Source organism: Condylura cristata, unplaced genomic scaffold (assembly GCF_000260355.1).
Source record: "Condylura cristata isolate star-nosed mole 26May11 unplaced genomic scaffold, ConCri1.0 scaffold00006, whole genome shotgun sequence".
NCBI classification, from domain to species: domain Eukaryota; kingdom Metazoa; phylum Chordata; class Mammalia; order Eulipotyphla; family Talpidae; genus Condylura; species Condylura cristata.
The window spans coordinates 5039287-5062702 of record NW_004567107.1 but is presented as its reverse complement, the minus strand read 5'-3'; the positions used below and the strand labels follow the sequence as shown (position 1 = coordinate 5062702).

The 23416-nt window shown below is 48.5% G+C and overlaps 1 protein-coding gene across 3 annotated transcripts in view; it reads left to right on the top strand.

Moving 5' to 3' along the window:
* The first annotated feature begins 12518 nt into the window (after nucleotides 1–12518).
* GARNL3 (GTPase activating Rap/RanGAP domain-like 3) overlaps nucleotides 12519–23416 on the top strand; it is a 106654-nt gene continuing 95756 nt past the window's right edge. For 2 of the 3 annotated variants that reach the window (XM_012721379.1, XM_004677317.2), the window contains exon 1: nucleotides 12519–12686. In XM_012721379.1, coding sequence (XP_012576833.1) covers nucleotides 12544–12686 — 143 coding nt within the window. In that variant the 5' untranslated portion in view covers nucleotides 12519–12543. Of the gene's footprint in view, nucleotides 12691–23416 lie in introns of all 3 variants that reach the window. The other variant, XM_012721380.1, reaches the window with a different exon arrangement.

The window sequence follows — 23416 nt, the reverse complement described above, 5'->3', positions numbered from 1 at the left end:
GGGCTAAGGGCCCCTCCCGAACGCCCTTCTTTGGCCTGGGGAACTGTCCGGAGATCTTCAGCTCCTGCGCCCTGGAATCCTGCCGGCGGACACGCCTTCCTGCCGCCGCTCTGCGGGGCTCATTCCTTGGAGGGCATTTTCTCCTCTCGCTGGCCCTGCTGCTCTGGGCTCGCTAGAGCAGCCCTACCCTTTCTCCTACACCACCCACCGCCGTCCACCGTCCTCTTCTAGCTGCCTCCCCGCCCAACTTCCTGCCTTATTCCTCCTCTCCAATCTCCATCCTCCCTGGCTGCTGGCTGGAGGAGTCTGACCCAAACCATCAGCTGTGCCTAACCCCCCTGGGGAGCCCTCAGTAGCGGTGGGGACTGGGTAGGAGACAAGGACAAAGACGGGACACTGGAGTCTAGTCCTCAGTGAGGCCCGAAAGAGGGTTCAACTGCCTGGATAAAAGCAACCAGCCAGGGCCCTTAGCATGAGGGGTGAAGGCCCTTCCCACCTTGCCTGACCCCTGTGGCCCCAGCCTTGCTGAGTGAGAGTAAAGGCCCTCTGAGCGCAGGGGCCACACCTGTCCTGGTCGCTGCCCTGGCCCCAGGCTCCAGGTGTCACTGACTTTTACTGTCTCCTGAATGACCTGTCACTGCATAATTCTTCCCTGGGCTGTGCTTTTTCTCCTAGCATGCTTAGAGTAGTTTTTCTTTCCTCTTTGCCTAATGTCTGCCCCTCTCCTCTGGGAGGTCTTCCCTGCTCCCTGGCTGAGTTCTGCACAATATCAGCCATCGAGGCACATGTCTGCTCTTCTTGAGCCATGAAGGGTGATAACCCGATAATGCCGCCACGCGAGTGGCAGACATGGTCTCTGTCCTGTGTGTGCCTACGCTCTTGCTGCTGGAGCATGCAGGATGAGAGGAATTGTATCAAGAGATGAGACTGAAGAGATGAGCCACAGAATGGACCCAGGCCTCACTGAGGCTGTTTAGACAGCCCTGTCCAGTAGAACTTTCTGCTCTGGCACTGTCTTCAGTGCTGTCCAGCATGGTAGCCACCAGCCACCTGTGGCTGCTGAGCACTTGAAACGTGGCTAGTTCAACAAAGGAGCTGAATTTTTTTATTTTACTTAATCTTAATTTAAATTCAGGTAGCCACATGTGACAAATAGCACTGGGCCTTTCTTTAAAAAAGTTTCTCTTCCTCTGCATTCTTACTTTATCGTCCTCTCCTTTGTCTTCAAACACTAGGGTGGAAAGATTATAATTCAATTTCCTCTGGGTTTTTTTTCCCCCTGCAACACTCCATGATTCTGTGACATAATCTTTAAACCTTTCTGATTGTAAATAATTTGTCTTCTGGAGGACAATTTATTTAACCCGCCCTCTTATAAATGTGCATGCAGTAATTGCCAGTTTCTCAGTCTTACTAAAGTCACCTTGAATCCATGTGCAGTAGTCAGTATATGTCATCGTTTTCTTGCGGTAAATTCATAGAAGTGATGAAACTTAGTGGATCCAAGAAATGAACATTTTAAAAAGCTTTTAAAGCATAGTGCCAAATTGCCCACCAGAATGTTGTAGCAATTCAATTCCCCAAGAGGGTATAAGTAGATGTGCCTGTTTTTTCTCATCCTTAGCATTAGGCATTATCATTTATGAACAGTTGCCAAAGTAGTGCCTTGTCTGAATTTGAATTACTTTGTTTAGTAGCAAGGTGAATCCCCCCCTTTTTTTCATAATTTGTATTTCTTTTTAAGGAAATACATATGCTGTACATTGTCCATTTTCCCTTGACATGTTTATCTTTTCCTGACTGAATGGAAGCACTTTTGTTTATTAAGAGAATTCATTTAGGGAGTCAAATAGGTAGCAAATACTTTTGTGCAGTTCCTTTTTTGTGAAGTTTCTTTTTGTTTTTTGACCTTTTGTCATGTTTTTAAAAATTAGTCAAATCTACTATTTATTCCTTCTGTTTATGCTTAGTTAGAAAAGATTGCCCTAGTTTCACTATGGACCAGTATCCATCCACAGTGTCTACTGTTGTCTGTGGCTTATAAAAAAAAATTACCTGTTTAATCGACCTAACTTTTCCCCTAGTTGTTTCAGAATTCAAAATTTTTTATTGTTTCCTAAAAACAAAACCTCACTTTGAAGTGAGACTGGGAAAAGCTATCTTGTATTGGGCAGACATGTGGACTCTGGGGTCCACAGAGGAACCCCTGTGAAATACAGAACTGTGCAAGTATGTAGGTCTCTACTCCAGGCCCGTTGTTCTAGGGAGTCGAGGGTGGTGACGAGATGATCAGAACGTCCTGCAGGAGAGTCTAGGGCAGCCTGGGTGAGGCTCAGCCTCGGCAGTGTGCCACTGCCACATTAGCCTCCGATCCCCCAGGTCCTCAGCGGCTTCTCATTTCCTGTTGTATCAAGTAAAAATGCTACAGCCCTGTCAGAATCTGGTTTAACCATGCTTACTCAATTTATCTGTTGACCCAATAGGGAGAAAGACAGGTGGCGACTGTCTTTGCTAAATATTCCAGGTCAGCTGTGAGAACTGGTGGGCAGGCATGGCACATAATGAATGTAGAGGAGAAAGGAATGCCCAAGCAGCAGGCGCAACGGCAGCTGGCAGCGAGGAAGCCTGGCTGGAGGTGGAGGCTGGAGGCACCTGCTTGTGCTGCTGGACCATTCCCCTTGCTGTGTTTGTCCTCATTTTGTAAGAGGGCAGATCAGATAGGTTTCCAGAACAAGAGCTTTGTGTCTGAGGTGCCAGGAGCAAAGAAAAGAAAAAAAAGAGCTTTGGAGCAAGACAGCCCTGGGTCCACTTAGCATGTAGGTGGACTTGAGTAAGTTACTTAACCTCTCTGAGCCAGGGTTAACTTTTTTGTAAAATGAGAGTAGCAAACTAAATCGCAGTGTTGATGGGAGTGTTAATGAAATAATTTATGCAAAGTGCTAGAAACTGTGTCTGCACACAGCATTGCTAAATGGTAACAGTTATGGACAAAATGATCAACTCTTCTATGGAAGTTCTCAACCCTTCCCTTCCCTCACCTCATTAAAATCCTAGCTTTGCCTATTCAATTTTTTCTCCCTTCTTGCCCTCAGAGTAAGACCCTGCTGTGCCTTTATATTTGTTTATTTTGCATTTTTGAGTTGCAGATTTAGGAAGAGAGGGGTTGAATTGAGGAAAAGCACAGTAAGAGCCCAGGGTCCTCAGGGCACTGTTTAGGACTGGCTGGGAAGAAAAAATAAACCCCTTTTGAGGGGATGGGGTGTACAGGAGAGAGGTGTACAAGCACCTACTTTGTTGGAGAGAGGCTAATAGGTCTCCCTGTTTTTCTCACTTTAAGATATATTTAAAGAAATCAATCTGTTCTCTTTTATCACTTCGTGGTGATACAGAATAATGAAGCTGGTTCTTTTAGCTTGCTCCTCTGTTACTAAGCTATGTCGGCTATAATACTTCAGGAGCCATGACCGCATCGGGCCACAGCATTAATGGGGTTATGTATTGGTAAGCTTGGACCAGCGAGGCAAATCCTAAAGATCAAAGAATCTCAGCACTGATGGAACTTTAGACATCACTTGGGCCTACCTCTCGGAAACAGGTTCTCAGATGTGAGGGCTCTGGACCAGCAATCTCAGCGTTACTGGAACCGGTTAGAAGCAAGTCACAAGCCCAACACCAACATACTTAGAATCTCTGGAGGTGGCTCAGGAAGCTGTGTTTGAGAACCAGGGCTCTTGTTTCACACAGTTCTGATGCAGCGGTTCTCCAGCCTGACAGACATCAGTATCATCCAGAGGCCTTCTTGAACAGTTTCCTGGATCCTACTCCCAAGACTCTTATTTCCCTAGGTAAGGTGGGTTTGACAAGCTCACAAGTGAGGCCAGAATTGCTGGCCCAGGGACATACTGTGAAAACAACTGCTCTAGGATAATGCAGGAATCTTTCCTATGATCTTTGCAACTCGCCATCCAACTTCTGCTTAAGGTCACCTCTGATGCACCCCTTTATTACTGGGTGCCCTTGTCAATTTTCCCTCATCAGGAAGCTGAAGCTTCCCGCCTGGCACTTGCTCCCATCATTCATGGTTCTGCTCTCATAGCCACTTGGAGTAGCAATGCCTGTGGCTGATTCCGAGAGAAAAGTGGTGCCTTTGATTCTGGGGCATAGACTCAGTGACAAGTAAACCAGTTCTTATTCTTGATTACCCAGTTAGAATCATCCCCAAACATTTCTTCAGTTATAAGTTGGGCTGGCAATGTGTTGACATTTTGACTTAACCTGCTGTTAAGTTTTTAAAGAGATTATTGAAGGCTGTGCTTGATGAGCAAGAGGGAATTCTGATTTGTGCAATTGCAAAATGCTGGCATAGACCAAGCTTTGGGAAAGGCTAGATCCAGACACTTGACAATGCTAGCAGTTTTATCAAGAAGTTTTTCTTTCTCTGTGGGTTGACTTTACTTTCAAGGTCTTTCCTCATGGATGTGAAGGAAGCTAACTCTTCCAGGATGTTAACTATTCCAGGCTAACTTCCTCTCCATGTAAATCCCAGCAGAAAGATAATGCCTTTTTTTTTTTTTTTTTTTTTTTTTTTTAGTGATTCTTAAGCAAGTCCTATGGTTGATGATCACTGGGTCTCCTGGGATCTATGCTTACCCCTAAACCATTTGGGGCCAAAGCAGGTAAACTTACTGATTGGCTGGGCCTGGGTCAAGTGCCCAACCCAGAACTGAGGAATTAGCTCATTCCATTCCCAAAAACTAAGAGGTAGTGATTGTGCCCAGGGAACATCACAGAAGGAGGGGCTGAATACTGGGCCTCCCCCGGCCCCCCAAAATAGTTCCATTACATCTGGGAAGTTTTCCCAAGTACAGATACCCAGATGCCCTCCAGAGTCAGGATGGGGTTGCTGTATGTTTCAGTCCCAGTTGTAAGACTCCCTTTATCGAGAGGCTAAATTATGCTCACTAAGTTTAGCCACATGGGGACAGAGCCCTACACAGACAGAAGATTTTGAATTACAAATGGAAAACATATTTTCTACTTTCCCAAATAGTGCTTCCTACAGAGTGGCTTCCTTATTAGGGATGCACAGAACCCACGCTGTGAGAACAAACGGGGTGCCGGGACAACTGCTGCCTCGGTTCTGCTGTGGGCCCCGGCCAAGCAGGGCTCAGAAAGTGAAATGAATGTAGAGGAGAAAGGAATGCCCAAGCAGCAGGTCTCTGATGGGCAGCGGCGGAAGGGCCTCCCCGCTCCACGTAGCATGCACCGGGTGCTTAGATTCTCAGATATTATTTTTTGCTTTGTTTTGTTTTTACAGATCGTTTTCATGTAAACGGTTTCATAATCTGCATTCCTCTACCTTTTGTATTCTTTTTGTTTATGTTAGGCCCTTAAGTATTTAATCATAAATAAATCTGCTGTCAGTTTTCTTTTGGAAAAGCAGCAGTCTTTCTGGGAAAGACTGTGAAGAGCTGTCTTGTGTTGGGCTGACATAATGGACTCTCAGGGCCAACAGAAGAAAATTAATTTTCATATTATGTCTGTTCTCCTAAGAGAAGAGGAAAAAAACAACTTTTATCATTCACTAAGAGTTTAAGTTAATGTAAGCCAGCTTCCTTTCTTGGAGGAAGACAATAGTCAAATTAGTTTTGCTTTAGAAGGTTAATAGGAGGAATTATGTTTGGTTGTCTGGTCTCCAGAGCTGAAGATCTGAGCAGTGACAAATGATGCTGGAGGAGCTGGAGGAAAACGAGAAGAGATTTGGCCTCTGCGGTGGGACTCACCGCTGGTTTTCCAGGGGGGAGGAGAGCTCAAAAGCAGCATGCACCTGTAGAGACAGGGGAAACCGGAGCTGGGATCCTACAGGACAAGAAGCAAGCGTGAGCTAGCAGGAGGTGTGACTGTCCACAGGGGTGCATGTAGGAGACTGTTTACTGTGGGGTCACTGCTAAATGTCAAGGAAAAATAAGCCCATCAGGATTGTCTCCATACAATAGCAATCATCTCTTTAAAAAGATTGATGCCAATCTTTGCTCAGGTCGTGGCAAGATATTTAGGATGTGCATACGTGCTAAGTGAGAAGAAAGAAGTGACTTCTGGAAATAGCAAGTATGCAGAATTACATGTGGAATTGAGATTTTTCTGCTAGTCATATTTTACTGGATCACTCCCATCAGCTATAAACATCTTTACACAACAAAAAGCAAAATCTCCAAATGAAATGAAACCTACCACCAAATTTCCAAATCATGTCCCCTCCTCTCCTGCAATGCAGGTTGGTGACAGTGACTGCATGTCCTCCTCCAGGCAGCAGTGACCTTGGAAGCAATTAATGTGCATTTCGTCTGGTTCCTCTTCAGCACCTCTTTGCTGTTTGAAATGCTTAATGCACTGCGCGAGCTTCCTTTTATATTCAAAAGGCAAAATTCCTACCTCTTTCATTAAAAGGACACAGCCTCTATTTGTTGCCCCAAGGTTGTCCCTTTGCTCCCACCAGAGGAGCTGCGCCCCCTCCTGCACTTCTGTTCAACTCGGAGTTCCGTCTGACACGTCACTCTGGAAGGTGGCTCAGTCAGCCCTCGTTGCAGACAGTGGACTCCACCTGGCAGAAGCAAGGCGAAGTTTAATAGTGACCCCGGGAATTAGGGCTCCTGAAGTTGCTGGCAGGTGGGAGAGCAGGCTCTAGCCTGAACTCCCGGAGCAGCTCCTGGCCCAGAATCCCCATGTTGTGTGTCAGCTGGGAAGCAGCCACTTCACAAGGAGCTGATCCATCAAGAAGTTTGCCACCTTCGCGAACGACAAGCACCACACCCTCCCCTCCGCTTGGTTCCCCAAAGCTGCTCCTCCTGCTGCTTCCAAAAACTAGAGAATCAGGGAGCTGCTCAGAAACAATAATGGCTCCACCATGATCTGTGAAGGCGAAATGATGCCGGGGCCCCTGTCAGTCTGCCTGGCTGTGCTCCAACTCAGTCTCTAGTGAAGCATCTGATTGGTGCAATTGTTCCGTCACAGCCAGACTCTGCCTGCAAAGGAGGTGAGGACACTTACACACTAGCTTTCCAAATTTTGCATAATGAAACAGGGTAGAAATGGCAAAGGAGGCGGAAACATCACCTCTTTTCGATCACAGCAAAAATAAATGAGATGCACTGACTAAAAACAGGGCCAGAAGGTTCTGTACCTTGGGTGCTGCATCTCTGCCATGCAAGCCTGGAGCCCTGTATCAGGCCCACATTGCAGGCCTGGCCAGCACTTTGCGGGTGAATTGTCTGTGCTCTGTGCGCCTGTGCCAGTCCTCACACAGCAGCTGCCTTGCCAGGGATCGGCCAGGAAATGGAGCAGGTCATGTGGCGAGCTGGCCAGAGCTGCTAGTGACCTCATTCAAGACAGGACAGGACAGCTTGCCTTGGTCTCCCTCTTCCAATTGAATATGCGCTTCATGGTTTTGGCATCTCTGCCATCGCGTTTGCATCATTTACTCAATTCCTCAGACATCCTGAGCGCATCTGTGTGATGAGACGGGGGAGGGGCTGTGGTCCTGGAGCCAAATGTCCCTGGAAGGAGGGAGAGCAGGAGGGAAGAAGGTGAAAGGAAGGGCGGAGGCAGCCCTCCTGCGAGCAGGGGCTGCAGACTGCTGGGTGCTCCCAGGAAGGTCACGGAGGGGAGCTGTGGGGAAGGACAGCTTCGAGGGCGCAGAGAGTTTGCTGGGCTCCTGCTCACTTGGCTGTGCAGCCAGCTCAGACTTCACAGCTCGTCTTGGCTTGAGGATGGGTTTAGGGTGGTTTTCCTGTAAAGGATCAGAGCAGAATAAAGCCCAAACCGCAGAAGGTCAAGGAGTGAGTGGGCGTCCCTCACAAAGTAGGTTAGGGATTCGGAGATCCAGGTGGCCTAGACTCAGGGAGTTACAGGTCACCTTGAAGGGCGAGATCCCAGACCTTGTCGCCCCTTATGCCATTTTGCTGCATTCAGGGGTCTGTGTCAGAGACTCTTTGTCCCTGATCACGGACTATTGGGGGGCAAAACAGGCAGGGTCTCAAGGTGGGAGCAGCATCGGTCAGCGGAGATTCCTAGAAAAGGGGGAAGAGGGGGAAAAGGGGAGCAGGCGCGAGGAAGACACAGGAAATGGAGTTGGGTGCAAGTTTTCTTGCTCTGCTTCAGCAGAGGTTTATTTTATACATTTCAAGCAAGCAGTGGGATGACATGAATTAGCATCTGAATTGGGCTGAGAGATCACTATCATCTTTTTTCTAAGAACAGTCTGGGGTCATATTGACCTTTAGTTGAGATTACAACATTATTTTTAAAATCAATCTATCAAGGCTAAAACAGATTTACAAAATTTAAGACTAATATTACTATATTTACCACAGTGAAGATTAACCAAAATAAAGTCCATTAAACCTTATCTACTACTTCATGGCTTTCATTCTCACTGAGACATCCTAGGGGGTAAAGTAAAGTGAGGGCAGGAAGAGGAAATCTCTTGTAAATCAAATTACAGTAAAGTTCTTTAAAAACTTGTTAGAAAGTTTAAGTGAATTTCCTTGAAGTCTAGACGGTAGAAAACCTGATTAGCTCTGAATAGGCGACTTGGGTGAACTTCCATATCTAAAGACAAGATAGTAGAAAGTTTAAGTAGTTTTTTAGAAACTGAAGAAATCTGTGTGGGATAGTAGAGTGATGAGATTTGGGTTCTCGTCCATCCAGGCAGTAAAAGAATATGTTCCAGTACTGCCTTAATATTGACTTTACAATAACAGCCAATTACTTTTATTAACCAGCCAGTCGTCAAATCACTTTTGACTTCAAGAGGAATTTCTCACCCTGGTGCAGTGGTTGCTTGTCTGGGCCAGGTAGCGCCTTATGAGACTGAGGCAATGCAGTTGTAAACTGAAGGTTGCTCAGAATATTTTGATATTACAATTATACAAAAAAGAGAGGTCATAACATAAGTTAGCGTGGAAAGTCTGATTTTTCAGAACATTTCCCCTCCATCCGTACCAAGTCTGTCGACAGAGGTTGCACAGCTTGTGTCAGTTCTATCTGTTGGCATGGGGGGCACTTGTGCCACAGCAATGCTCCCCTGCTCTACTCTTTGCCGCACTGATGGGCCCTGCAGGTCTGACAGTGGTCACTACAGCCACTGGGCCCTGCTGGAGCTGCGGGTCCAGGTCCCCCTGCGCACACCCCTGCCTCCCATGGCCATCAGCCTCCCATGGTCATCAGCCAAGACCTTTCTCCCGAGTTAGGGCAAACACGGCCTTCTAGAGAGGCCCATGGTTTCCTCCTGGGCCTTTTGGTGGGCTCACATGTACTTTTGATTCAGGGGCTCCTAAAATCTACTTTCCAGTCAACCTTTGCCCAGGTCAGGCTGCCTGCCCTTATTCAGAAAGCTGAGAGGGTGAGAGAAAGAGCCGCTGCGGCCTGCCTGTGCGCCCAGCCTCACCCCTCCCACGGATCGTGGTCCCCTCCCAGGTACACATGGGGTTTGGACATACTCCCGTCTCAGCACATTTTCTTCTTGGGCCATTTTGACTATTTCCTGGGTGCCAGTGAGTTATGTAAATGAGCTCTTACTCTGTCGTCTTTCCAAGAAGCTCCTCAACTGCTAAATATTTTAAATAGTGAGACAAGAGAGAGAAAATGTCAGAAGATTAAGTGGTACATTTTTTTAAAATTAGAAAGCTAAGATGAGAAAAGATAACAGAAATGAGTAAAAAGATTAAAATTAACAGTGATGAGACAGAACCTGAACAGTTAGCAAATGAAATTAAAGGATTAGATGAAAGTATAAAAAAGAACATAGGAAGCTGAAAGTAAAAGTTGTGGCCAAAAAGAAAAAGAAAAGAAAATGGGGAAAGACTTAAAAGGACTAGCATTTAAAATTTTTGCACAAAACCTTAAAGATGAAAGAGCTAGAAACCAATAGACCAAGGCAAGCAGTCCTAGCATTTTAAAGACTGAAATGTAGAGTGTAAGTGCACAGCAGGTCTTCTCATCCTGTGAAATCATACATCGGGGTGTGCCGGGACTGAAGGATGGAGAAACAGCAGGTAGAGAACGCGCACTGCGCATCGCACACCAATGTGCCAGCGCCCCCCTCACCCTCACCCACCCCCGTGGATGCCAACCCTTGGCTGGCACCGACCCCTCGGTGTACTGTGGTGTACTGTGGGGATGTACATGCATCCCCATGATGAAGTTTGACTTATGAATTAGGCACAGTAAGAGATTAGCAATAATGACAAATGATGAAACAGTCAACAACAAAATACTGTAATAAAAGTAACAAGGATGTGTTTCCTCTCTTAGCATTTCTTACTGTGCAAGGAATTTTCCAGCCAAGCTGACCAGGGTGTGTAAGTGAAAGTGAGGACAGAGAGGGAGGGGATTAGCACGGCCTCAGACACACGGAGAAAGCTGCGCTTTGTGCTTGGACTCACTCCAGGCTGATCTGTGGAGAAGGGGGAGGTGGCGTGGCATGAGTGGCACGGTCAGATCCCCTAGAGTCCCCCTTTTCTGGTTTTGTCTCCCTGCCTCCTCTGCCGCGTGTTCTTGCTGCAACACGCTCCGGGGAGGCTGTTCTTAGGCGGGCCGAGCCCTGCCCTGTAGGGTTTATGTCTGCCCGCACCAGCCTGTGGCCTGAGCTCTTCTGGGTGGCACATCTGGGAGGGCTGGTCAACATGGGCAGTGCTGTCCAAAATACAAAGTGACCTCCGGGCTCTGAGCTCTGTGTGACTTTACATTTTCTAGTTGTCAGTTGTCACGTGAGGATTAATTCCAGTAATGCATTTTATCTTGCAAAAGATAATCAATATAAAAGTGATTAATGAGGTGTTTTCAGTCTTTTGATTGTGTCAGATATTCAAACTGTATGCATTTCACCTGTCCACATCTCACCTTACCTGCCTGCATTTCAGGTGCTCAGCAGCCACACATCCCAGTGGCCACCTCCCCAGGGAGCCCCGACGCTCCACTTGCCTGTCCCTTCAGGTGCCGGCCTGAAATGGCTTCTTCCCTCCCCGTCCAGCTTCCTCTACTCCTTTGTTAGTTTCTTTTTGATGCACTTTCTTTAAAAAAGCTTTTGTCTACAAGTATTATTTTTGAAATTTAAAAATCAGAATATATATATCTTCCAGAAGCTCAGCTTTGCTATTTATTTGTGTGCTTATTGCTTAGGCCACCCTCAAGCCTAGTGACACTGCAGAAAGAACCGCTAACACACTAAGCTGAGGCCTCTGGCCTTTGGGCGCATGTGGAAACCTGGAGCCTTTGATGTCTTTCTAATAGCTGCCAAGATTAGTGGCCTGAAGCCAACCTAGGGGAAGGGGACCTGGAAGTCTGGCTCAGGCCACAGCCTGTGGCTTCTTATGCCCGGAAAGACAGGAGTGCTGGGTTGTCACTTACAAGGAAGGAATCAGGGGGCCTGGCAGGAAGGCCTGAGCCCTTCCTGGTAGGGATGTCGGGGTGGGGCCGCTACATAACCTTTCTCTTTGCTTTTGCTTTTGCAACATGCCTGCTGCTTGGGCCTGCCGGGCATTGCCAGAGCAGCTTGGGAGTGGGCAGTGCCCATCTGGCTCCAAACACCCAGGCTGCCTGGAGTCACTTCTCTTGGCATCCGCCCTGCAGCATGCTGGAGGTTCCCTGCGCAGATGCCTCCTGTTGACAGTTGTCCCCGAGTCACTCGGCTCTAGGCTTCTGCCTTGTCACAGTCCTTTTTTAAAAGACATTATAAAGAACTGTCTTCATGTCATCGATAGAGCATTATCTATAAAGTTATAAAACGTTACCTAAGACTGCCTTTTATTTTTATTTTTCCATTGCCAAAGAATTGGATTTTGTTTGCTTGTCAGTTGAGGTAGAGGCGAGAGAAGAATGGTGCTAGTTGGCTCTGAGGACGATTCCAAGCAGAGAGCAGGGCTGACCGCCTTTCCCCCTTGGCCGGAGCTGGCTGTGCCCCCTTCCTCACTGTGTCCTCGACAAAGGAGCAGACAGGTCTTGGAAATGCGGCTACGTGATTCAGTCAACAGGTGCTTACGGAGCCTAGCCAGGTGCTCCCCAGACTTGGGCTTAGGGCTCTGCCGTGTTGTGGCTGCGGCACCTGTCCGGTGAGTCTTCTTGGGTATTTCAGTTGGAAATTCAGAGCGAAACCAAGCCATCCCAGAGGCTTGGATGGCCAGGAGGACCTGCCACTAGTTCTTCTTCAGTAGTGTTCTAGAAAAAGCACTGCCTTATTGGATACATTTGTGACTATTGAAAAGCCAGTTTACTTTAGACCCTTCACTCACGGCTGAGGAGGGCAATAGTGTTTGGTTGGTTTCCAGGGTCGAGATGCTCATAGACCTTGCTCCATGTGGTAGGGTTGTGTTGGGGCCCCAGAGGCTTGGGGGTGCCTTGGCATCTCCGTCCACACTTACTGAGGGGCCAGCCTCGGGGGGAGAGGACCAGGGTGGGCCAGTTAGTGTCCTGCCCTTCTTCCTTGTTCTCAGTGCCTTTTCCAACTCCTTCTGCTTCAGCACAGCACTCCAGCCTCCAGGCCCACTGATGGATCCACTGGCAAAGGGACCCGGTGGGAGTCAGGTGGCACAAACCCTGCGATGGAAAACAAAGTCGTCTCTCTCCTTTGGCATCCAGCCCCTCCAGACGTGGCCAACAAAAGACCCTGATGGAGAGTCCCAGGTCAACCTGTAAGTAAGTAAATGAAGCGCTATCTGCTTGGCTACTGTTTAACTTAATGCGCAGGAAGAAAATACTTGCTAGCTTTTGGGGAGAGAATAAGACAGGAGAAGGGGGTGGGTGTTTGGAAGATTTCACTGCTTAATGATGTCTTATTCAGATCTTTGGTCGTCAGTGTCCATTTGGCACTACTAGGCCCTCTCTGCATGGCCAGCAAAACAGATTCAGTCCTTGAGCAGATTTCAGATCCTGTCTACAGGGGCTTTACAGTTCATGAGACACAGACGGCCATTAATCAAAAAATTATCCAAAGTGTATCTTGATTCAGCAAACATTTACAGACTGCCTTCTATGTGCCAGCAGCCTACTGGACACATAAAAGAACAAGATTATTTCCCTTACCCTTGAGTATTAAATGGTGGGTGGAAGGGGGAGAAGTTCCAGTTATTGCTCAGAAGAAGTTCTGATAGTGACGGTATAGCAGCTCTGTATTCATGGACTGGACATCCCATCGGGTGGCGAGTTCAAGTTGTTCACCCCTGACTCGCCAGGGCTTTGTGATGTGGTGTGATACTGTTTGTTCCAAGGCAGTGCTCAGTGCTCAGGGGAATCAAGCAGTTGGGTACAACAATGTGACTGAGTTAAAAACAAGGTGCTTCATTCACTCAAGGCAACAAACACCTGTGGGCTTCCTAGAGCTGCAGTGCTTTTATGAAGCTGATGCCAAGCTAGCGGCTTCAGTCGGGATCACCCGAGAGGATGAAAACACCACTTTTAAGATAGCGCTTCTGGAGGAGTGGAGAACTCCTGAGGTCACCTTCCTTCAAGGTGGTCACATCTATACAGGGGGACAGACAGGTAACCAAGGAGCTGCAGTGCTGTGTGTGAGTCATGAGTCCAGGAAGACAGAGAAGACCAGGGGAGCAGCTGCACTCAGGCAGGCAGGACTGGGGAGAAGGCCACCTGGAACAGAGGAAACTGTGGTGCAAAGCCTCAGAGCCGCAGCAGTGGCTAGACTTTAAGCCAGCGCTTCTCCATCCCCTTTATAAACAGGTGGGTCACCTGGAGCTTGACAAACGTACAGGAAGCCTGCACCATGTCTCCAGCATGCTGAATAATACTGGTAAAAAGTGATAAAAACACCAGTTTTTTAAAAGCTCTTTGGGCCATTCTCACGTGTAGACCATGTTGAGAAAGCTGCTTTTAAAATGTCACCAAACACTACTTATAAAGCCCTTGCCTGCTGGCTGGGGTGGTCTGAACTTTATATCTCTGGCATGGGGAGCCACTGGTAGCTCTTTATGATCTTCAGGGGTGTTGCAGTTTGAAATGTGAATGGCTCCACGGGTTAACAGAATTCGTGATAGCTAGTTTTGCAGCAGATTCTTTGGGGAGAAGTGTGGAGGCACCACTGGCTTTCCGCACTTTACACAGAAGACTTCTTAGGCTCGTTGATGAAAATATGAGAATTGATATACCTTTGGTCTGAAACTGAACACTGTGGCGAATGGTAATGAGCTGAGCACATACATGCCCCTGTTTGTTGGGGTCTGCTGGTAAAGCAGCAGCCTTAGCATGCTGTAGGGAGGCAGGGCAACCAGGTTTCATCTAGAAAGAAAACGGGGTCACTCTTCTTTCCTCCGGCATTCATTAGCAGAGGGAGTTCGTGCTCAGGTTACCCAACCGAGAAGCTTTGGGTTGAACACTGGGGAGCCTAGCCCAGGGTCCTTCCCTTCCAGGCGGAGTGCAAGGCCTCTTTATTAGACTACAAACCCCACAGTGCACCGCGGGGGTGGCGCATCAAAGGGGCGAGCAGGACTGCAGGGGAGCCAATGGGACGCAACGGGAGCTGTCCAAGGTGGCCCCTTCCGCGCCCTATTGGAGCCTAATCGGAGTGGGGTGGGATCGGTTTTTGGTGATTGGTCGCTGCATGCTAGCTAACCAGCGACAAAGAGAGAGAGCGCAAGTGGAGGACAGCAGGAGCCAGATCAGAAACTGAGTCCATCAGGGAGTCATGTTGGGTTCTCTGGAAAAGAAGCTAAAAAGAACCCCTCTCATTCCGAGGGCCACTCATTCAAACCCATTCTTAAATGTATTCTCATTTAGTTTTCACACACACGATGAAGTATTTTACAGATAAGGAAGCTGCTGTCCAGAGGGTTTAGAGACTTGTCCAGGACACACATGCTTATAAGTGACAGAGCTGCCATCTAGGTCTGTCTGGCCCCAGAGCCCTCCTCTAAGCCTCAGTGTATCCAGCTGAGCAGTCGCGAGCATTGTCTATGGAATGTCACTGTCCAGAGTGAGCAAAGAATGTGACAGCACTGGATAGCAGTGAAGTTTACCAAGCAAGAGCCGGACTTTTTGCTAGCTACATGCTACATAAATACCTGCTCTTGGCCAGTCAAGGCTCTGGTGTCTGTTAAACAATTAACTGAGCACTTGCGTGCTGTGCTGGGTCTGGCGCTAGACACTGGGGATGCAAAGGAAGCATCCCTGCAGACGGGGTGGCAGGAGCACTTATAAAAGTGCCATTACCTAGGGCAGTCCAGGATTTCTCAGTGGGGATACTTGAAGGACTGAACTTAACCAGCCAGAAGCGGGGGAGGCCTTCCCAGACAGAGGGGGCCATATTCAAAGGGCAGCAGCATTAAATTACTTCGGGTGTTAAAAGAACCATGAATAGTCAGGCTTGCCCAGGGCTTCTTGGGGAGAGATGGGCCGTGACCTGGGGAGATAGGCAGAGCACAGGCACTGGGAGGCGCAGGTTGAACTGCCTTGTTAAGAGGTGAGGTCTTGGCTATCTGGGCTGGACCATAGCATGATCAGATTCACATCGGAAAGCTAACAGGTGTCAGTGGGCAGCTAGATTGTGGTAGGATAAGGCTGGAGGTACAGAGACCTGTTATTGTTCTGAGAAACGGCAGGAACAATGGGATTGATTAAGAACTATTTAAGAAGAAGGTTTAAGTGGACCTGGTAAATGTGCGACTAGTGGAGTTTGGATGTGGGCAAACTTAGTGGCCTTACAGTTATTTTGAGGGCTCTGAGTCAAGACACACAAAATTCAAGCTAGACCCAGACAAAGATCATCAGATAAATGCCATCAGGACTGAAGAGGGCACAAGTACATCTTTAGGGGAAGGAGTTGCTTAAGTAAGTCTTCTTAGAGAGACATCCATGAAATGGGCTTTGGAAAAGGTGTAGAACTTTCCCTTCTGTCACTGCTCTTTCTTGAGTTATTTGAATAGGCACGGAGCCAGGGAGGAGGATATTTTAAATGGCCGCATCCTGGTTTGTCTCTTGGGTGGTGAAGTCATGGAGGATCTGGAAAGTTAAATTCTGTGAAAGATGTATCTAACCCTGAGGAGGCTGGGAGACAGGCCTTTGATGGCTTGAACCCTGCTTTGCAGAAGTTCACCCCCCAGCTGTGTCCAGAGAGGAGGCTGGAAAGCCAATAAAGAAGTGGGCTAGGGAGGAACTTATTGGCTGTCAAACTCAATTCACATTAGCTGGGGCCACAAAAGAGAAGGTTCGTGTCACCAGGCCAGGAAAGGGCCGATCCACCTGCAGGAAGGCTCCACCCAGGACTCCAGTGCAGCGCAACCGGCCCCTTCTGCTCTCGTTTCCGCCACCTGTCTCGTGTCTGTTGGCCTCGTTTCTCCTGCTTCTCTTGCTGTCCGCGGGTTTTCACCATGCAGAGGCAGTGTGATCTCAGGCAGCTGGGCTTCTTACAGCTTTGCAGCTTGAGAGGAAAGATCTTCCCCATCAGTGAGAAGAGCCCTGTAGGAGGATTCTAGTTGCCCAGCATGGTCACACGCCCTTCCTGTTCTGTGGAGGAAGGTCTGTTCCTAGGGAAGAGGGGAAAGTTTTTTCTTGCCCCCGAGCAGAAAGGCTTTGGAAAAGAAAAGTTGTGGTCTTGGAGAACAGGATTTGAATGCTCGTGTCAGCCAGGTGGGGGCGTTTCGAGCAGAAGGGGAATGGTCTGTGAACGGGTTCAAAGGAAGTTTTTCAAAATTACAGTTCATGAGACCTATTTCAGTAGAATTCCTTTGAGAGTGAGGAGGATTGCTCATGAATCTGGCTTAAGGTGTCAAATGCAACAGAAAGTTCAAAAATCTGACCATTGGCTGGACGATTAGCAAGGCACCTTTGAGAATGCAGTTTCCACTGGATGGGATGAGAGGCAGAAGGCAGTCTGCCAGGCTCCCTGCTCACCTCGCTTCTCCTGACTCATAAGCTTGTTTCAGGGCTACCACCGGCCCTGTGTGAGGTAACACTTCTCCAGAGAGGTTTTAGGTCAGTACACCAGAAACAAGGGAGAGCCATTAGAAAGATCCAGGGCTTTTTCAGCTGAAATGATGTCAGCGGGGAAGGGGGTGGAGAATAGCTTGAAAGTTTTTCATCCTCTCTGAATTATCTCCTAATTCTTTTTATTATCAGCACTCCCTATGATTAATTTTATTATGCTACTAGAAAGTTGTATTTCTTTAAAAATATAAATCAGACTTCATTTCCTCACTGGGCTGAATTAGCCATGGTTTTCTTCTTAATCTTTTGAGGAAAGCTGTCATGTATTTGCAGGAGTTCATCATCGAGGCATTATACAAATATTAGGCAAATTTGAATTTAGAAATTAAAAACATATAACTTCAGAAGTCTCGAAGGACCTAGTTTGCTCCTGAGAGAGGCTGCTTGGCTTTAATACGGTGCTGAGAAGTAAGCTTTGGTTCCTTGTGGGATTCTGTCCCCTGTACTCAGCTGTGTGGAGAGCCATCTGCTCCCCTCCCATGAGGGAGCTGGGGTTGCTCCTGGGAGCGGGGGTCACTTCTGGTGCCTCCCCCTTCACACCTCTAACCCCCCAGACCCCAACCCTACACACCCCGCTTTGGGATCTGGGTGCCCACGGAGGTGGTGTGTTGTCTCCTCTTCTGTTCAAGCAGGAGTGGACTTCCCTGCGCTTCTTTCTCTTCTGTCACAGCTTGCGATAGCAATCCGGGAGCCACTTCTCGCTGGCCACACTCCCACAAGCAGGTGGTCCCAAGGTCTAACCTCTGGGGAAGTGGGAGCTGTTTGACTCTGAACCTGCCAGCAGCCATGTTTGCCCGCGTAACACGGACCGCGAGGAGCTGGCGTTTGGATTTCCCCCTGCCTGACTCTCACTAATTCTCAACTGATTTCAAATTCAGAAAGGAGCCATCTGACTTAATGATAAGCTGCAGAGCTCCCACAGTGTAAGCCAGGAAAGGAGGTTGCATCCGGTTAGAGGGGCTTTGGTTTTATTCATTTTTTAAGCAGTGTCTGCCATAAGCAAAGTGCTCACTGCATATTCGTGGTGTAAGTGAAGGGTCATAGGTCAGAGACCCCCCTCGGAAGCCTTGCAACAGTGAAGTTCTGAGCTAGGTCAGAGCACGTGGGGCTGGAGGGGAGAGCGGGGCAAGGAGCTGGAAGACCTTGTGGATGTAGCCACATGCAAAGTGACAGGGTCCGGTGGCCTCTGCAGTGATGCTGCTGGCCATGAAGGATGGAGAGCCACTCCCTGGGGTTGGTCCAGCGACTCAGTAGCCACAGGAAAGAACATGGGAGCTGCTGGGATGTAATCTGGAAAGGTCAACAACTTGATGTTAAATGAAAAAGTATCAAAACAGCAACTGGGAACAGGATGCTACCATTTACGTAAAAAGGAGAACGGGACTCTATGTTTGTCTTTCTTTATAATGCATGCAGCCCCTCTGGGGTTTCCCACAGGCAGTGCCTGTAGGAGAGAAGATGGAGGCTGATGGGGCAGGAGCAGTGACCAGCCCTCTGGCTGCGGTGAGTTTTGAGCCACGGGAAGGTTAGCTCTTCAGGAAGGCGACGAGATTCGCCACAGCCTCCGCACGCAGCGCTGAGGGGCAGGAGCAGGGCTGGGTGCCACTCGATGCCCCTTCTGAACTGTCATGGAGAAGGCCGTCCCTCTGAGAGAGGGTGCGACTGGGGCGTGTTAGGTTTGGGGGCTGCCTCTGGTGGCCAGGAGCTGAAACTCGGACTCGGTCATTGAGACAAAGAGCCGAGTTGGAGATTTGGTTTGAGGAGCATACAGGAAATATTTGAAGGTACAGGGCAGTGCGGTCCCAGGGGACGTGGCCCCAATAGAAGAGGACTGTGGACCTCCTCCCTTCCAGGAGGTGGGGCTCCCCCTGCTGCCACTGTTCTGTGTGTCGAGGACGAAGGACAGGAGTGGGGGAGTGGGGTGGGACTGTCTGGTCAACACCTTGACCCTTTTCAGGGAATGGAAGCTGCCTCCCCACGGAGCTCGAGAGCCAGAGGAATAGCTGCTAAAAGTGATCTCCCCTCGAGGAGGTTCTGCGTATGCTAAGGCCGGATCCCTTGGACTCTTGGTCTTCGATACTTTCAAATTTTACGGTCCTCGAGGGCCAGCAACCCACTTTTGGCACTCACCTGTTCTCCGAAGGGCAGTACAGAATAGTGTGAGGACACACTATAAATAGTGGTAGAGAACGTCTTCTTTTTAATCAGCGCTTCTAAGATGCAAAAGTTCAGGCTGTCCTGCCCTAAATTCACCTGAGCCAACTCTCAATTTTGAAACTCCCACGTAGGCCTTAGAAGCAGGCCAGTGTTTTCTTCTCGCGCCTCTAGTAATGATGCTCCAAGTGAAGGTGCTACCACCTGGGTCTCTCTGGCTGCATTTACCCATTATTCGGCTTGTTAAGGAATGGCTGCCCTTCCCTCGCCACTCTCTCACCTTGCTTTCCTAGCCTGTTTGCTCAAGAGACCATCTCAGAATCTGAGTAGCTTAGGGAAGTGAGGCTTTCTGAAAACCTCCCAAAATATAGTTGGACCTGAAACGTAGAGTAAGCAGCTCTCCCCCCCCCCCCCATAAGGTCTGAGAGGAACACTGAGAACAGCTAGGCCTGGAACGGCTCGCAGTTGGTCCAGGAAGTTGGAGTACATCACCGAAAACAGTAGCCATCCCTCTCTCCAGAGTTGCCTCAGGGTAAGACTCCTGTTTGTTTTAGAGCATTCACCTTTATATTTGAGACCAAGAATTTTTTAAAATATTGAAACATCCCACTTCAGCAAAATAAAGATTATTTTGAGATGAAGGCAACTGAAGATAAACAAAAAAACAAGACACAGGAGGAATTCTCTGCGTGCCGCATCTGCTGGAAGAAGCTGTCCCCTCCGCCACCCGGACCAGCAGCCCTGTGCTGGGACAGAGCCGTCCGAATGAGCAAACCCCACTGAGTAACCCCTACCATCAGTCCTCCCGTGTGTTTACCTTTCCACTTTCCCCAGATGCCCACAGCCCTTTACCTTTTGCTGGTCACTTCCCCACAATTCATTCCTCATTGTTTAAAGGCATTTAAAGCCCTGAGTTAGTTTCTTTGAGTTTTCTTTTCTGTGGAATTCCTGTGCACACAATCTGAAAGAGTAAAATTTGTATGCCTTCGTCAGCTTAATTTGCAGGTCCAGGAACGGAATAAGAGAATAGTGGAAAAGTTTTTCTTCCCCAGCAGCTATGTTCTTAAAGTGAGAACATTTTAGATTACATAAAATTCTGATTTGTCCTTACTTTCCACAGGCTCTTAGTTCTTTTCCTTCCTTTTCTCTCTCTCCCCTCCCCCTCCCTCCCTCTCCCCCCTCTCCCCCCTCTCTCTCTCTTGCTGTTGCTCAAACATAGATTTTCATAATGAGAGACATGGATACATAGCCTCTGTCTACTCAAATAGTTATATTTGGTCTAAACACCACGCTAAAGTCTTCATATGCATTTTCTCACTAAACCTAGTAGTCCTATGAGGGACGTACATCGTGGTTATCAGCAGCTGTTGAAGTGATGCATTAATTACACCCCATTTGCACTTGTAGGAACTGAGGCCCATGAAGAGGATGTTTCCTATCCAAGGTCACACAGTGAGATAGTGGGGCGTTAGACGGGCTAAGTATATTTTGGGCAACACTTATGCACATAATTTCTCTGTGCATAAGATAGATATGGATTTATTTAAGTTTAGGGTCTATACTTTGTACAGCTTTTTGAAAGATTTTTTGAGTTACCATTGACAGGCAGTAAAATGCAAGGATCTTAAGTGTACACCTGGAGGAGCTGGACCTTTGTGGCCGGCCTGCTTCTTAATGTTATAGTAGTGGGCAGCTGCACTCGGCAGTGGCGCCCACCGACTGGCAGCCAGCAGGCACTGTTTGCAGGACGTGCGCCTGCTCGTGAGCTGAGGTCTAGTGAAAGAGGCCACAGTTTGCTCATTGTGACGGCACAACGGCATTTGCTTGGCTCATGTGGCTGGCATAGTAACCTCTGAAACGAACCTTTTGAGATTTACCTTTGGGAACATCCATGGTATTTCTACGTCTGACTTATAAAAAAGTATGAATGCGCTGTGTCAGACAGTTCACTTCCGGTGGTGAGCACCAGGCTCGACCCTCGAGAAAGTTAGGAAGTGGCCTGTGGGCTCACCCTGTGCTCTCTCCAGCTACCGCCCACTCTTGCTGGCCTCCCCCTTGCTGGCCACCAGCCTCCGTGCTGGGTGAAGAACACCCTGGGTAGACTCACCTTGGTGGTTGAAGCACTTTCTCATAGAAGAGATCTTAGAAGTCATCTTAAGTCCTGTTATACAGCCTCTTTGTAGTCTTTGTGACTCTAGTCTGGGGTAGGAGGTGGATCAGGAAGAAGAAGGAGTTTGGAGAGAACGTGGCCAGGTCCTGAGATGAGAAGAAGCTCAGCAAACTGAAGAACAGAATGAAGTCAGGAGGCTGATGGGGCAGAGCTGAAGCCAGAGCAGACCGAGGGCAGGGGCGAAAGTGATAGTGAGGACGTAAAGAGGGGCGAAAGGGTGAAGACAGGGCCACACCCCTCACTCTTCCTTGGGCAGCCAGCGGAGTCCTGCTGTTCCCACCCTGGCCAGCAGGGTGTGTGTGGGTCACAGCACTCTGGCTTCTGTGCGGCCCCAGTACCTCACGTTTCTCACTGCTCTTGAAACTCTAGGAGGTGTCTCAGGGCTGGCTCCTCACTCCTGGGAAGGAGCAGAAAATATTCGACTGACACACGGGTTTGTTTTTTTTTCTTATTAATCTTTTTACTTGGAGAGGAGCATAAGTCCAGTGGCAGAGGCAAGAAAGGCGCTGACCCAAGCGCTGCTGCCGCCCTGTTGCTCCAGGGGCAGCATCTCCGTCCCAGCCAGGAGGGCCAGACAAGCCAGTTTTGGCCCTCAGTTCTCTCCCTGGGGAGGTGCGGTCCTCCTTGACCCCGGATAAGGCCCAGACCAGCTGCCTCACTCGGGACCCCTCGTGTGGCTCCTTCATAGCCGCTCCCTTCTCCCTCTTCCTTCTATAACTTCGTCATTTCAAGAATGTTCTATAGATGAGGCATACTGCGGCCTCTTAGCCAGGCTTTTTCACTCAACGTTATTCCCTGGAGATTCGGCCAGTCTGTTCCTTCCAAGTGGCGCAGGGTGGTGTGGACAGACCACTGTTGGCACAGCCAGCCTCTGCCAGAACTCCTGGGCCTTCTCCAGCTTGGGCTATTTTGAAGAAAGTGGGACATGGGTGTCAGATTTTTGTGAATATACATTTTCATTTCTCTGGGCTAAATGCCCAACTGTGTAGTGGGTCACATAGTAGTTGTGTGTTTAATTTTATAAGAAGCTGCAGAAGTAACCATTTATTCATGATTCATTGACTCAACAAATATTTACTGAGTGGCCTGCTATGAACCAGGTACTCTGTAGAAGTGTGGGTGTGGTGTTGACCAAGACAGACACGCCAGCCTTACTCAGTGGCTGTTATGTGTCAAATGCTGCACTAAGCCGCTGGTGACCTCTTTCAGTTGAAGACAGACAGTGTTCTCGCCAGGTTACCCTCGAGGACGCAGACGCAGACAGGATGAGTTCCTTGCCTGAGGTCACCGAGCTAGTGAGCTAGTGAGCTGAGATTCAAATGGAGCATGTCCCTCTGCTCAGTGCTTGGGGATCTTGCTAAGGGACAGCAAATTTAAAATCCTGGTTCAAGGAACACATAGTACTGTGTCCCCAGAAGCACAGCAGGGGAGCAGGGAGCTGTCTGCAGAACTATAAGAACCAAGGGGCTGGATTTCTTGGGAACCCTTGCGCTCTAGAAATTTTTCTGCTTACTTCCTACTCCCTGGGGTCTGAAAGCCCTTCAAAAGAGGACAAAAGTCTTCCATTTATTTTATCATTAGAAATTAACATAATCGCATCTCTGATTTTCTGTGTCACTGTCTTCAGGAGAGACAACTGGTCCCTTAAGTGTGATAAGCTATTCCAGAGTCTGCTATGAGGAGGCTCTCGGTTCCCTTCAAGCCACATTTGCAGTCTGGCACATTTTCTACCCCTGTCCCTCAAATAAGCGGCTCCCTTTCATCTGATTGCTATCTTCTCTTGAGTGGGGATGGGGGGTGGTGGGGAGGGCTGAGGCATTGTCTTGAAGCCCTTGACATTGAACTTCACCTTCTGTAGACTTCTGAAAACTGACCATTGCTTCTCAACAATTCTCTCTGCTGATCCAGGCAGAATCCCCATTCTTGCTCTTGACTTTAACCCTCAGAAACAACCGAGGCTGGATGAGTGGGGTCCAGTGAGCCATCACTCAAGCCTGGTCTGCTGGGCTGCCCCTTGAGTTTCTCCTGGCTTCATTCCCATTATTCAGTTGCATAAATTTGACTCTTGGGGGAGGGACATCCTGTTTCCTGGGAATGTGACATATC